Here is a 13110-nt window from a genome sequence, read left to right as displayed (position 1 = left end):
TTTAAATAAACAGTTTGAAGTCATTCTCAAATTATTTTGAATACAGCTGTCTAGCAGTAAAATAAGTGGAATAATCTTTTACATTGTACCTGTATTTTATTTCCTATAAAACCATGGTGCCCCCATCCCCCCCCCCCCCAAAAAAAAAACAAAAACAAAAACAAAAACAAAAAACAAACAAACAAACAACATTCAAAACACAACAATGAAACATTACAGAGAGAGAGAGAGAGAAAAATTTGTCTGACCATGGATTTGATCAATAATTTATACTTGGAATTACTGGTTCTTTTCCTTTTGCATTAGATTAGGTGCACACAAATAAAAAGGTGATTATTAACATCTACTGTAAATCACCATATTTTATTTCTAAAGAATAAAATATTCCCTAAAATGAAATTTTCACAAGTAGAGCGTCTTTATAATTATGCTAAAATAATGTTCTTATGAATAAAAATTGATTTACACTTTGATGACAGAGTATTCCATACAGTAAATGATTTGATAAAAGAAACTTCTATTTTGTTTCAGTTAATATAGTGCCTTATTCATAAAAACACCCATACGAATGTTGAAATTCTGAATAGTGTCTTTAACACTGAAATATCTTTATTTAGATTTTGTTAATGATTGTAATTTTAGCATAAAATATTTCTGACATAGAATTTAGGATAGTTTTTACTCTGTGATCTACCTTTCTACATCTTTTAATGTCTGCTTCTCTTTTACAGTGGTGCTTTTTTGTGTATTTGAGTGTATTGACTTTGATTCAAGTTCAGTATATGGTTGTGTTTATCATGTAAGAGAATCTATCAATATTTAATGATTGTGTGGTGGATTGATAAACTTGTGTTCGTGTTCCATTGAAAGAGCACTTTCATCTTGGAATATATTCATTAATAGCATAGGTCTTGGTGGTTCAATCTCTGATATGTAATATGCTGTTAACTATTATTTCATCAACATTGGAACTGTATAGGAATTTCATGTTTGGTGTCAAATATTTGAATTGTTCATAGTAACAATATAAGACAATTATTTCAGTCTGTATACATAGTCACCCAGGAGCAGAGGTGAAGGTTAGTACACTTTAATGTGTTTCTGATGCAATATTTTGAGCTCCTCTGCTCCCAGTGGCTGCATATTACACTAAACAGATAAAAAAAGGGTGCATACTACACTACACAGAAAGGAAATACTAGTAGGTGAATACTACACTACACAGGAAAGGGTTGAATACTACACTACACAGGAAAAGGTTGAATACTACACTACACAGAAAGGAAATACTAGTAGGTGAATACTACACTACACAGGAAAGGGTTGAATACTACACTACACAGGAAAGGGTTGAATATTACAATACACAGGAAAGGGTTGAATACTACACTACACAGAAAAGAAAGGAAATACTAGTAGGTGAATACTACACTACACAGGAAAGGGTTGAATACTACACTACACAGGAAAGGGTTGAATACTACACTACACAGGAAAGGGTTGAATATTACAATACACAGGAAAGGGTTGAATACTACACTACACAGAAAAGAAAGGAAATACTAGTAGGTGAATACTACACTACACAGGAAAGGGTTGAATACTACACTACACAGGAAAGGGTTGAATACTACACTACACAGATAGGAAACAGGGAGACACTTCCAGATATTGAATCAAGATGATTGATATGTCTGGTTCTACTATGCAAAGAGTGGGGTCAAAAGGTCAATATTATTGATATGTTTGTCAATATTTTCATGTGGTGCAGAAATGGGACCTTAATTATTAAACTTAATGACTTCACTAAACAAGTTACAGTTTGGGTTATAGGTCAGGGTCAATAGGTCATGATTATTGATTATGAGCATACTTCAGCTGTATGATATTGACAATGCTATACTTTTCATTTCATTTTGGAATCTCTCAAAGCTGTTTCCTTTTTCTGGTGCATGCTCTTTGATGAATTATTCAAGTTTTAAATTAAATCAAGGGAGTGAAAATAACATTTGGGACAATTTTTTTCAGTATAATTAATATTCTGCAAATCACAAATCCTCAAATCTTATAGAAAGACATTCCAGTTAATTTTCTTTGGTAGAATATTTGTTTGATGTTATATCTGCAATTGATGTTCTAACATTATGATACCGGTAGTTGTTGGCATGGTTATTGTGTTTTGTTGTTGTTTATATGTTGAATTGGTTATGAACAGGTGTATAAAAATAAAAATACAGAGATACATATATATTTTTTTTTTTTTTTTTTTGAAAGGAGGATTGTTGATCTACATATTTTTATATTCAGAATTTCAGTTCATTGGTAAAAGCTGGAGGATGAAATTTTAGGTCACCCGAGTTTACTCAGGTGATCTATTGCTATCTGTGTTTGTCTGTCGTCGTGCATTGTGTGTTAACATTTAAACATTTTCAGCCTCTTCTCTGAAACTGCTTGACCAATTTCAACCAATTTTGGCATATAGCATCTATGGGTGAAGTGGAACAAAAATTATGAATTTCATGGTCCCTACTCCCCTGGGGCCTGAGGGTTGGGGCCAAAACCACTAAAATTAATGCAATCTTTAAAAATCTTCCTCTTTACTCCTGGACATCAAGCAGTGAAACAGTTGGCATGATTGTAATGAACATTGAGCCCTCTACCAAAATTTTGAAATTTATGGCCCCTGGTTCAGGGGTTCTGGTGCAAGGGCGAGGCTCTGTTGAATATATAGTGAAAATGCATTATTTCTTAAAAAATCTTCTCCTCTGTTCCTGGGAATTAAGAAAACAAACAATATGAATATATGAATAATAATGATGAGGAAAGGTGCCTCTTCTAAAATTGTGAAATTCATGGCCCCAGGGTCAGGGGTTCAGGTGTTAGGACAGGGTTTTAATGATTATGTAGTTAAATGCATTAATTCTTTAAAAATCTTCTTCTCTGCTCCTGGGTATTAAGATAATGAACTAAGTACATAGTTATGATGAGGAAAGGTGCCTCTTTCAAAATTGTGATTTTCATGACCCCTGTGTCAGGGGTTCTGGTGTTATGGTGGGGCTCTAATGATAATATAGTGAAAATGCATTAATTCTTTAAAAATCTCCTCCTCTACTCCTGGGTATTAAGCCAATGAATGAAATACATATTTATGATGATGAAGAGTGCCTCTTCCAAAATTGTGAATTTCATGACCCCTGGGTCAGGGGTTCTTGTGTTAGGGCAGGACTCAAATGATAATATAGAGAAAATGCATTAATTCTTTAAAAATCTTCTCCCCTGCTCCTGGGTATTAAGGCGATGAACTAAGTACATACCTATGATTAGGAAGTGTGCCTCTTCCAAAATTGTGAATTTCATGGTCCCAGGGTCAGGAGTTCTGGTGCTTTGGTGGGGCTCTATTGATTAATCAGCAAAATTGCATTTATGCTTTGACAATCTTCTTCTCTGCCCCTTAGTACTTAACAAACAAACTAAATGCAATAATATCATGTATTAGATATTATTATAAGTAAATGTGCCCTTTCTTTGCTCTTGGGTATCTAGGAGGCAAACAGAGTACACAATTGTAATAAGTGAAGCAAATGAGAGTTATTCCCCTTTGCTAGATTGTGTTAATCAAGAAATCTTTGTATATAATTTAATTAACAGGTTATTTGATTGAATGAGAATACAAGAAAGAATGTTATATATATAGAAACAAAATAAAAGTGAATGTTTAAATGAGCAAAGCATGCTCAAAGTCATATTCTTGCCTGGAAAGCAATATAAAAGATTGATAGAAAGATTATTTAATATTTAGCAAAATTTGAAATTGTACACTGGACAAAGAGACTGGATAAAGTTGTTTTATACTTTATCAAAGAGAACAAAGAATCACAGAGAGCCAGGGTGACTTGTTATAATTAGTGACATGTTGCAAATAGCTACATTATACAGCCAAGTCTCTGTGTACTGAATTGTAGCACTAGGCAAGTGGTATATATTGAATACCTTACACAATAGGCAAGTGTTCATTGTATTTGTATATTTTGCATTCATTATCATCCCTTTAAGGCTTGGGAAAATCAAGTGTGATCCCAAGACGATCACACGGGTCTCACACGTTACAATTAGCAAGGGTATTTTTACCAGATTTTTGAAATTCTTGGGCAACATTGCTTCGTCTATCAGTTAATTTTGTTTTATACTTCTATGACCACGTGTTTGGGTCAAAAATATTATATGTCGTTGATCGGGTAAGAGGGAATGTTGGCGTAAAACGAGTGGCGCTGTGGGCCGGAAGAAGTATTGCCGTATTCCTAGGGGTCTTCCCGAAATCACATATCATAAATCCAAAGTAACGGGTAATTTAGTTTCCGAGTTTATTAATAAAAGCATTTAATTTAATGATGGTCAACAATTTTAACATTCAAGAAATACATGCGGGGAACACAGACGGAAGTGGCCAGTAATGCGTCAGGCCTCCGAACTTCCACATACAATTCAGATACTGGTATATAAAAGAGTTCTTTGACAACAATTAGCAAATTGAGTGACAAAATGACATATGCTGAGTAAATTACAATCTGTGAGGAGTTTTGATAAGATAGACATGAAAGAAAGATAAATAAAATAATTACATGAATGTTTTTATAAGGTATTAGAAATGAGTGGTTGTATTAACACTCTGTCCCTTTGTAGTTCTCAGCAATTGTCCAAAGAGTGTCACTATGCAATTAAGTAAAATAATTCGGTGTTTCATAGTCCAACAATGAATAAAGATTCAGAACTAATTTCAATGAAGATAACTGATAAAACATAATTATATATTTAAGTGCAAAATAAAAGTTCAAAAGAAAATTGGTAAAAAGGGTTAATTCTGCTCGGTGATACTTCTATGGATCCTTCACAGTGTTGTATTATACTCAGGTTACAGTTAGAGCCCTTGGGCCTCTTGTTTTTTCAGAGGCAGGGGGTATTGGGCCTTAAGGCCCCCAGTGGATCCAGGGCAAAGCCTTTGTGGGGCCCAGGGGGCGAAGCTCCTGAATTTTAGTGATTTTTGAAGTAAAATTTATCCTTATAATTAGCCCTCATAGGCTTAGCTACACCCTTCCAAAAACAAACACATTTTATATCGATAATCAAATTGTGCAAAATTTCTCATTAAAGTACATTTCCTTCTGGTCAAACTTATTTGCTCGTCACTCAGCTGGGATTTGAGACCATCTACTTATACTTCTTGTGTATACATCACTCCCTGTCTTTGATCATGTCACACACACACACACTCTTTAATTTATCATGCCCTCTTTCATTTTGTGTGATGACACCTCTTGACTCAATGGGTGTCTTCTCATTTTTGTAGTAATCAATAGACGTTGAAATAGTTTTAGGAAATATTAGCCCCCCCCCCCCCCCCAGAAATGCATGATTTCTGATTCAGAATGACTTTGCTGTGCAAATGACGAAGACAACAAAAATAACACATTATTTCCAATATCTTTAAATTTCATAAAACTGTGTGAAACTCAGTATAAAAAGATAGAATTATAATGAGTATCATTTTAGTCAGATATTTTAAATCTTGCCTTCCCTCTAATTATGATATCTTGTAAAACTAAACTGCTTTCTGAAATACATGTTTACAATTGGCTGCACGATTCGATGAAAAAAAATTATAAAGCTACACATGCAATATGTGCGCCTCTTTTGGACTTGGTTTCCTAAACAGCATATCTCGGAGTATTTTATGCCAAAAATTCTTAAAACATTTCACTACTGATGTTGTCATTTTAACCCCCCACCCCCCCCCCCCCAATTCTTTAGTATTCATCAACAACGGAAGAGAAAATGCATTATTTTTTGCCGATCCACGGTCGCCATTTTCACGTGTAAACAAAATCATTCTTCTTCACTTTCAGAGGTTGAAAGAATTTCTGTTAAACGACATCTTAAGAATATTTTTGGTATCAAAACCTGATGGCATAATAGATGTTTAAGGAAATCATTTCACCGATGATTTTGATTTCTTTAAAAGTATAAAATCCATGTTATGATCCTTTGCAATACATGTTGTACCAAATGTTGTATTTTATGCATTTATCTATTTCAATTTTCAACGTATTCTAATATGCTCATCTTAATATCATGACAGTTTTTCTTTAATTTATATGTCAACACATGTAATCTATTTTCTGGAAACTTTGGTTGGGGGCATGTGCCCCCACTATATTATCCAGTGTTAATCAACCTCATTTTCCTTCACTTCATGGAATCTGAGGTTTTATATAGTTTTGTAAGTATCAGAATAACCATAACACCGGCTGGATATTAATAATTAAAGATGTAAATCAATTAATTGAAAGATATCATTCAATTAAAGATCTGTTAAATTAAATATTAATTTATGTAATTTGGCGCTCTGTATTGACAAACTTGTACATGTGTATTAGGCTATCGGAATAAACTCAAGTTTATAATGGCAAAATCATTAATAAAACATATGTAATCAGAGATTACAGAGCTCACCTCAACGAATGTTGTCTTTAAGTAAGGCAAACTTCCAAACTAATAATCTAGTAGTGAGCATCCCTTGATGTAACATTTTTGCAATTTTGGTACGATAGGGCTTGCAGTTACTTGGGAAAGGACTTACCTAAAAACTTTAAACTAGTTACTCATCCAGAAAATGTAAGTCATATCCAGCATCTGAAGCAAGTTTGAGAGTGTTCATCCCATGATGCATCATCCATGCAAGTTTGGTTCAGATAGCCCTTATAGTTTACTTTAACCTGGTCTCTCATCTGCGAAATGTAGGTCAGATACTGCATCCGAAGCAAGTCCAGTAGTGTGCATCCTTAGATGGATCATCCATGCAAGTTTGGTCAATATAGGGCTTATAGTTACCTAGAAATGAGACCTGCTCTAAAAACTTTAAACTGGTCACTCATCCGGAAAATGTAGGTCAGATCCAGCATCTGAAGCAAGTCCAGTAGTGTGCATCTTTAGATGTACCATCCATGCAAGTTTGGTCAATATAGGGCTTATAGTTACTTGGAGATGAGACCTGCTCCAAAAACTTAAACATGGTCACTCATCTGGAAATGTAGGTCAGATCCAGCATCCGAAGCAAGTCCAGTAGTGTGCACCTTAGATGGATCTTGCATGCAAGTTTGGTCAATAAAGGGCTTATAGTTACTTTTAAATGAGACCTGCTCCAAAAGCTTTTACCTGCTCCAAGAACTTAAACCTGCTCCAAAAACATTTACCTGGTCATTCTTCAGCTGAAATTGCAGCATCTGAAACCTTGACTGTTACATGTACAATGTAACATGCTAGAAGCATCCTCCATGCATCTCTGGTTAATATAGGGCATAGAAGTACTTGTAAAGAAAACTGCACCAAAAACTTTAACCTGGGACCACAGGCACTTGTTTTGTATACGTTGCACCCCTACTTATTTTTACCACACTTGTTCTTATAAGCGGGGCATCCCTACTTATTGCGGTAAAAATAAGTAGGGGTGCCCCGTATACGAAATAAGTGCCTGTGTCTGGGACGCTGAAGCCGACACACCGAGGCCGACGCCGAGGGTATTACATAAACTCCCCCAACTTCGTTGAGATGAGCTAAAAATGGGTCGCTTTAATTCAATGATTTAACTGACCGAAATAAAATTGGTAAGATATCTTAAAAAATATAATTATCGATTACCAATATCTTGTTATATCACTTCCGCTTTCGGTTTAACGACAAAAACAGCAATGAACGAGTTCGACATATCAGCCGCGATTGACTTCGGGACAACATACTCGGGGTATGCATATTGTTCTAAAAATGACTTCAAACAGCAATTCCCACCCATCAAGACCAGCGCTTGGAAATCAGGAACGGGAACCAGCGATAAGTTCATGAAGACTCCGACCACAGTTTTGTTTGATAAGGACAAAACATTTCACTCGTTTGGATTTGAGGCAGAGAAAAAGTACCTGAATCTAGTTTTAAGGGACAAACATGAATCTTGGTACTTTTTCAGGAATTTCAAAATGCGCCTCCACCAAAGGGAAGTTGATGTAAGTGCAAGAAAGTATAGCATTATTAAATTTTGAATATTTATATTGTCAGATTAGTTGCATTCAGTAAAAAATGAAAACACAAAGGCAATACAAGACAACCGACACAAGTACGTCATCCATTCGAACACGACAATGAAATCTGGGATATAGAGATATGATCTTGAACGATATGCTAACCTAGCTGCTACGTAGGAAAAGCTAGCAAAAATGTTTTTGCTAAGTACCGAATCCAAGGTACTTCGCTTCATACGAGGCACTGACAAAAAGTGGGATTGTTAAATCAATCGTAGCAAATTAAATGTAAATTTAAGTGTATAATTTCGCTGAGTCCAATTAACTTTATTCCAAAAATTAGTTCTTACTGATATAGTTGTATCTAAAATCTTAAAAAAAAAATTTAATGTGTATGTAATCATGTATCAAATGCAGAAATGTATACTTGATCAGTTGCCAATTGCAAACAATTAAACTACATCCTTTAATTAAGAACACAGGACTCTTACGCAGTTTTGCATTATCGAAAATTGATATTGCAATACCGAAATTTTTTGTTATCATTACCGAAAATATTTTTATATCATTACCGAAAAAATCATTCGCTAATTTCCAAAACAATGTATAGCATTTCCGAAAGTCTCATTTTGATAATTATCTTTTCCGTCAGTTGTACTGTTGTCCCCCTTTTGAACAAGGAGAGGTGAATAAGGAAATTTAGCAGGATGCTATGAAAGAATTTAATTAATTCTAAGCACGATTTCTAGCGAAACATTGTTTACTGTCGATTTAAAACCCGATTAAAACATATATATTTTTCAACAATTTACACGATAATTTGCATATCATTTACTGCAGAGTATTGACAGGCTAGCCCAAAGTTAAAGTTGACATAATTCTGGCGTAACACGGCCCCAGATACATAGTCACTGTATTTCTCATTTTGAATTTTTAGTAATGAAATCTAATGATTTTTTTCGGAAATGAAGAAAAAATAATAATTTTCGTTTATGATAACCGACTATTTTATTCGTATGTCATGGACACATGTGGATGACTTGAGGCTGAATTTTACTTAGTAAGTGTGAGGGATAAAATATCTTGGAAAAAATTACAGAAAGGCAAAGATCGCCTCAGCCTGGATTCCATCTTGGAGGACGAAATGGGCAAAAGTATCAAAGCCATGGACGTGTTTACCAGCTCAATACGGTATCTTAAAGACCATCTGCTGGGCGTATTAGTGGAACAAGGCATGAAAGACAAGGACGAGGCAATGCAGAAGATACAGTGGGTCGTTACAGTGCCTGCAATATGGACTGATCCAGCCAAAGAGTTCATGAAAGAGGCTGCAATCAGGGTATGCGTCAAAAGCATTTTATTGAGTCTCAGCAACAGAATTCCAGGTTTATTTTCAAAATTGAATTAGAATAATATTTAGCGTTTATTAATTAGTAATTCCTCGTCAGTATGTATAGGAGTGACTCCTATTTGGCAGGCGGGTATCGATGAGAACAAGTTGCTCCTTGCCCTGGAACCAGAAGCTGCTTCTCTTTGTTGTTGGTCCATGCACAATCAGAGTCCTGATGGTAGAAAAATTATCACACCGGGAACGTCATACACTGTGTTAGACATGGGAGGTACTTATAATAATAACTCATCTTTATCAGCTATGACACTTGTGTTGAATTAAGAAAGATAAAATTATGCATCTATTGATCTAAAATATTTTTTTTACATGTGACAGGAGGAACAGTCGATATCGTAACACACAAAGTTGAAGAGAACCGGGCACTCGCAGAGATACACCCACCTGTTGGTGGGGACTGGGGAGGGACCCAAGTCAATAGCTCCTTCCTCAATCTCCTCATCAAGCTTGTGGGAGCACCAATTATCACTAAATTCAAAAATGAAAAATTCTTTGATTATTTGGAAATGATGAGCGAGTTTGAAATCAAGAAACAATTTATTTCTTTTGAAAATGATGAAGAAGTGGTGCTAAAGGTACCGGAGTCTCTGGTGAGGATGTTCGAAGACGAATCAGACGAAAAATTAATGGATGTCATCCAACAGTCGACCATGGATGGTGACTTAGAATGGACTTCTGGAAGACTAATAGTTCAACCAGAGCGCTTTAAAAGTTTGTTTTCAGTATCCATAGATAATATCACAAGTAAACTGAAGGAGATGTTTAAGGAAAATGGATCTCGAGATGTGTCCACTCTGCTTCTTGTTGGAGGATTCTCGGAATCCCCTGTTCTAAAGAAAGCCATCAGAGACACCTTCAGAGACAAACGGATTGTTATTCCTGAACATCCATCTATGGCGATTCTAAAGGGCGCGGTCATATACGGCCACGCCCCTCTGACTGTACAAACACGAATATGCAAATATACTTATGGATTCATGGCTGTGAAACCTATTCAAACTTCCGAAAGAAATGTCCCGTTTGACAGAACTATACAAGACGGACGATTAGAAGCTGGATTTTTTGATAAACTTGTAGAGGTAGGCCAAGCAGTAGATGTAGGAAGACACCAGGTAACGAAAACCTACAACAAAGTTTCGCCTTACCAAGCCTCAATGATTCTTATGATGTATATATCAACCGCCAAAAATCCCAAGTCTGTGACAGACGACACTTGTTCTCTATTAGGTGACCTAACCATCAGTTTGCCCTCTGACCCGCAAGCCGAGGTCATAGTTTACACCACATTTTCTGATACCCATCTCATGGTTAAAGCCGAAGAGAAGAGAACTCACCAAAAGGTTACGGCTAAATTTCATTTTCTCAGATGATTTTCATTTGAATTGCAAGCTACTACCTAGTTAAAATTTTAATACGAAATTAGTTTTAACCAGTGCATAAATACATAATTATTTGTTGATGAATTCTTGAATTTGTATTCTTTTGATCAGTTGAACAGAATACCTGAAAATATAATTGAAAAGTTTCAAGCATGGGAAACGAAAAGCTATGAATTCATTGGATTCCCATCACTAATGGTTCGTGGTTATAATTACATGTATTTGCAAACACTTAAAACACGCAAGGCTCAGAAGAGCGATCACATTACCGATCACATCATCAGAAAATAATCATCCATAAAAATTCAGAGTAAAAATCGAATACTACGGCTTTCATAATGGCTTAAAAATTTAAGTCAGTATTTGCTTCGGAACAAAAGCTTGGCTAAGAATCGTTTTGACGGAATTTTTTATTGAAAACATTTTGAACATTGTTATAATGTGTACTGAAGACAAATGAGCTATAATTCATTGAAAAGAAACCCATGGACCAAAACGCTCACCCAAGTCACCAACCCGGCTGCTCTCTTCAGATTAAATTTATAAGACTTTAATTTTCCCGTTTATGCCCATGAAAATTATTTATCTCATGTTGTGGGACATCCCTAACCCCAAAGAGTTTTGATTTAACCAAACTTGAATCCATTCGGCAAGGACCGTGATTTGAACAATTTTGAATTCTGCACTACCTGAGGATGCTTTCATATCAATGTGACAAATCATGACTTTGCTGTTCTTTAGAGGAAGATACCTTCAGAAGATTCTTTTACTTTTTATTCCCAGGTAAAACTTTGATCACCTTTGTAGCCCCACCATACCCCGTGGACAATGATTTGAACAAACTTGTATCTACACTATATCAGAAATGTTTCACATAAGTTTTTATCTTTCCTGGAACAGTGGTTCTTGGGAAGAAATTTTTAAAGACATCCGCCCTGTTCTGGACTTTTACCCAAGGATGTATTTGGCAAGTTTGGTTGAAATGGATCTGAAGAAAAGAATGAAAATGTGTAAAGATAACAGACGGAAACACACACAGACAGAAACACACACAGACGACGAACAACAGGTGATCAGAAAAGCTTCTTTGAATCCTCAGTTTCGGTGAACTAAAGAGGATATCACTTAGAATACTCAATCTAAAAAAAATTGAAAACTTATGATTAATGTAAAATACCTTTAAAAAATGAAAGGCCTGAGGTGCCTGCGAGTCGACCCTTCAACTTGATGGGATTGAGTATTATGAGAAATCGTCTGTACGCACTAAAGAATATGTAGAAAAATCACCTAAATGAATTAGCAACATTTTCAGTCTTTTTGTTTGGAAGAGATCTGACTTTTTTTTTTTATCAAGAAGTACCTAAAAAAATCAAATGAAGTTTGAAGTAGATCAAGCACAGTGACACCTATAGGTACCAAGCTCATTTGACTGGCGATCCATAGGAAATATATAGTAACATTTTCAATGGATTAGCCTGTTGTCTAAGGCGATACCTACACAATATATAATGTCTACCCCAGATCCACACATGATCAAGATTTTTTCTTCTTCAAAGTTTTGAAACAACAAAATATATATATATATATATTGCGCACAAAAAGTTGCGCACCGTTCTGAATTTATTTCTCCAAATTTTTACTTCAACTGCACGAAAGCTCGATTTCAAAAAAATAAAATCTTTCATCCTATATCAAATACACTCATATCTGACATATGCACGAAGCGTGTTGGACCGAAATGTCTCGTCACCCAAAAATGGCAGCTAAATAGACGAGAGAGGACTGGCGAACAAGGCGAGCAAAATGCCTATTGTGCGACAAATATGAAAGTGAAAAATTAAATCTCAATTACATCAAAATTTTCTTTGATATTTCATTTAACATTAACTTGTACCTTATGTTAAATATCCACATGTCGCAACAATCTCACAAAGATTGAAACAATTCGTCTATGAAATAGCATAAATACACAAAAGAGAGCAAAAATGATCAATTTTTTATACTAAAACAATTTTTTCATATGAGTGTTTGTTCGCTCCATTTTTATTATATTCAAAGTATGCGTAAAAATGGAGCAAAGACTCATTCTAACCTAAAATACACTTACATGACAAAAGATTCGCACCTTTCCGAGAAACTTTTGGTCCATTTCGTCAAGGGTCATATCACGAACATGATTTAAATGCCGATATTTGTTATGAGCAATATAGTGGTTAGCGTGTTAGTCTCAAAGGAAAAATTGATACTCAAGATTTTT

The 13110-nt window shown here is 35.2% G+C and overlaps 1 protein-coding gene across 1 annotated transcript; it reads left to right on the top strand.

The window, feature by feature from the left end:
- Window positions 1-7728: 7728 nt before the first annotated feature.
- On the top strand, window positions 7729-10854 carry LOC133196324 (heat shock 70 kDa protein 12A-like). The gene is made up of 4 exons (XM_061332233.1): window positions 7729-8051; window positions 9166-9405; window positions 9544-9685; window positions 9793-10854. The coding sequence occupies exons 1-4, from the start codon at window positions 7743-7745 to the stop codon at window positions 10842-10844; spliced, it is 1743 nt and encodes a 580-aa protein (XP_061188217.1). The 5' UTR covers window positions 7729-7742; the 3' UTR covers window positions 10845-10854.
- Window positions 10855-13110: the final 2256 nt, after the last annotated feature.

This window comes from Saccostrea echinata, unplaced genomic scaffold, assembly GCF_033153115.1.
Source record: "Saccostrea echinata isolate AGI-Se365-2 ecotype Australia unplaced genomic scaffold, CSIRO_AGI_Sech_v1 ptg000030l, whole genome shotgun sequence".
Lineage (NCBI taxonomy): Eukaryota > Metazoa > Mollusca > Bivalvia > Ostreida > Ostreidae > Saccostrea > Saccostrea echinata.
The sequence above is the reverse complement of the archived record's forward strand: the minus strand, read 5'-3'. Positions and strand labels throughout refer to the sequence as shown.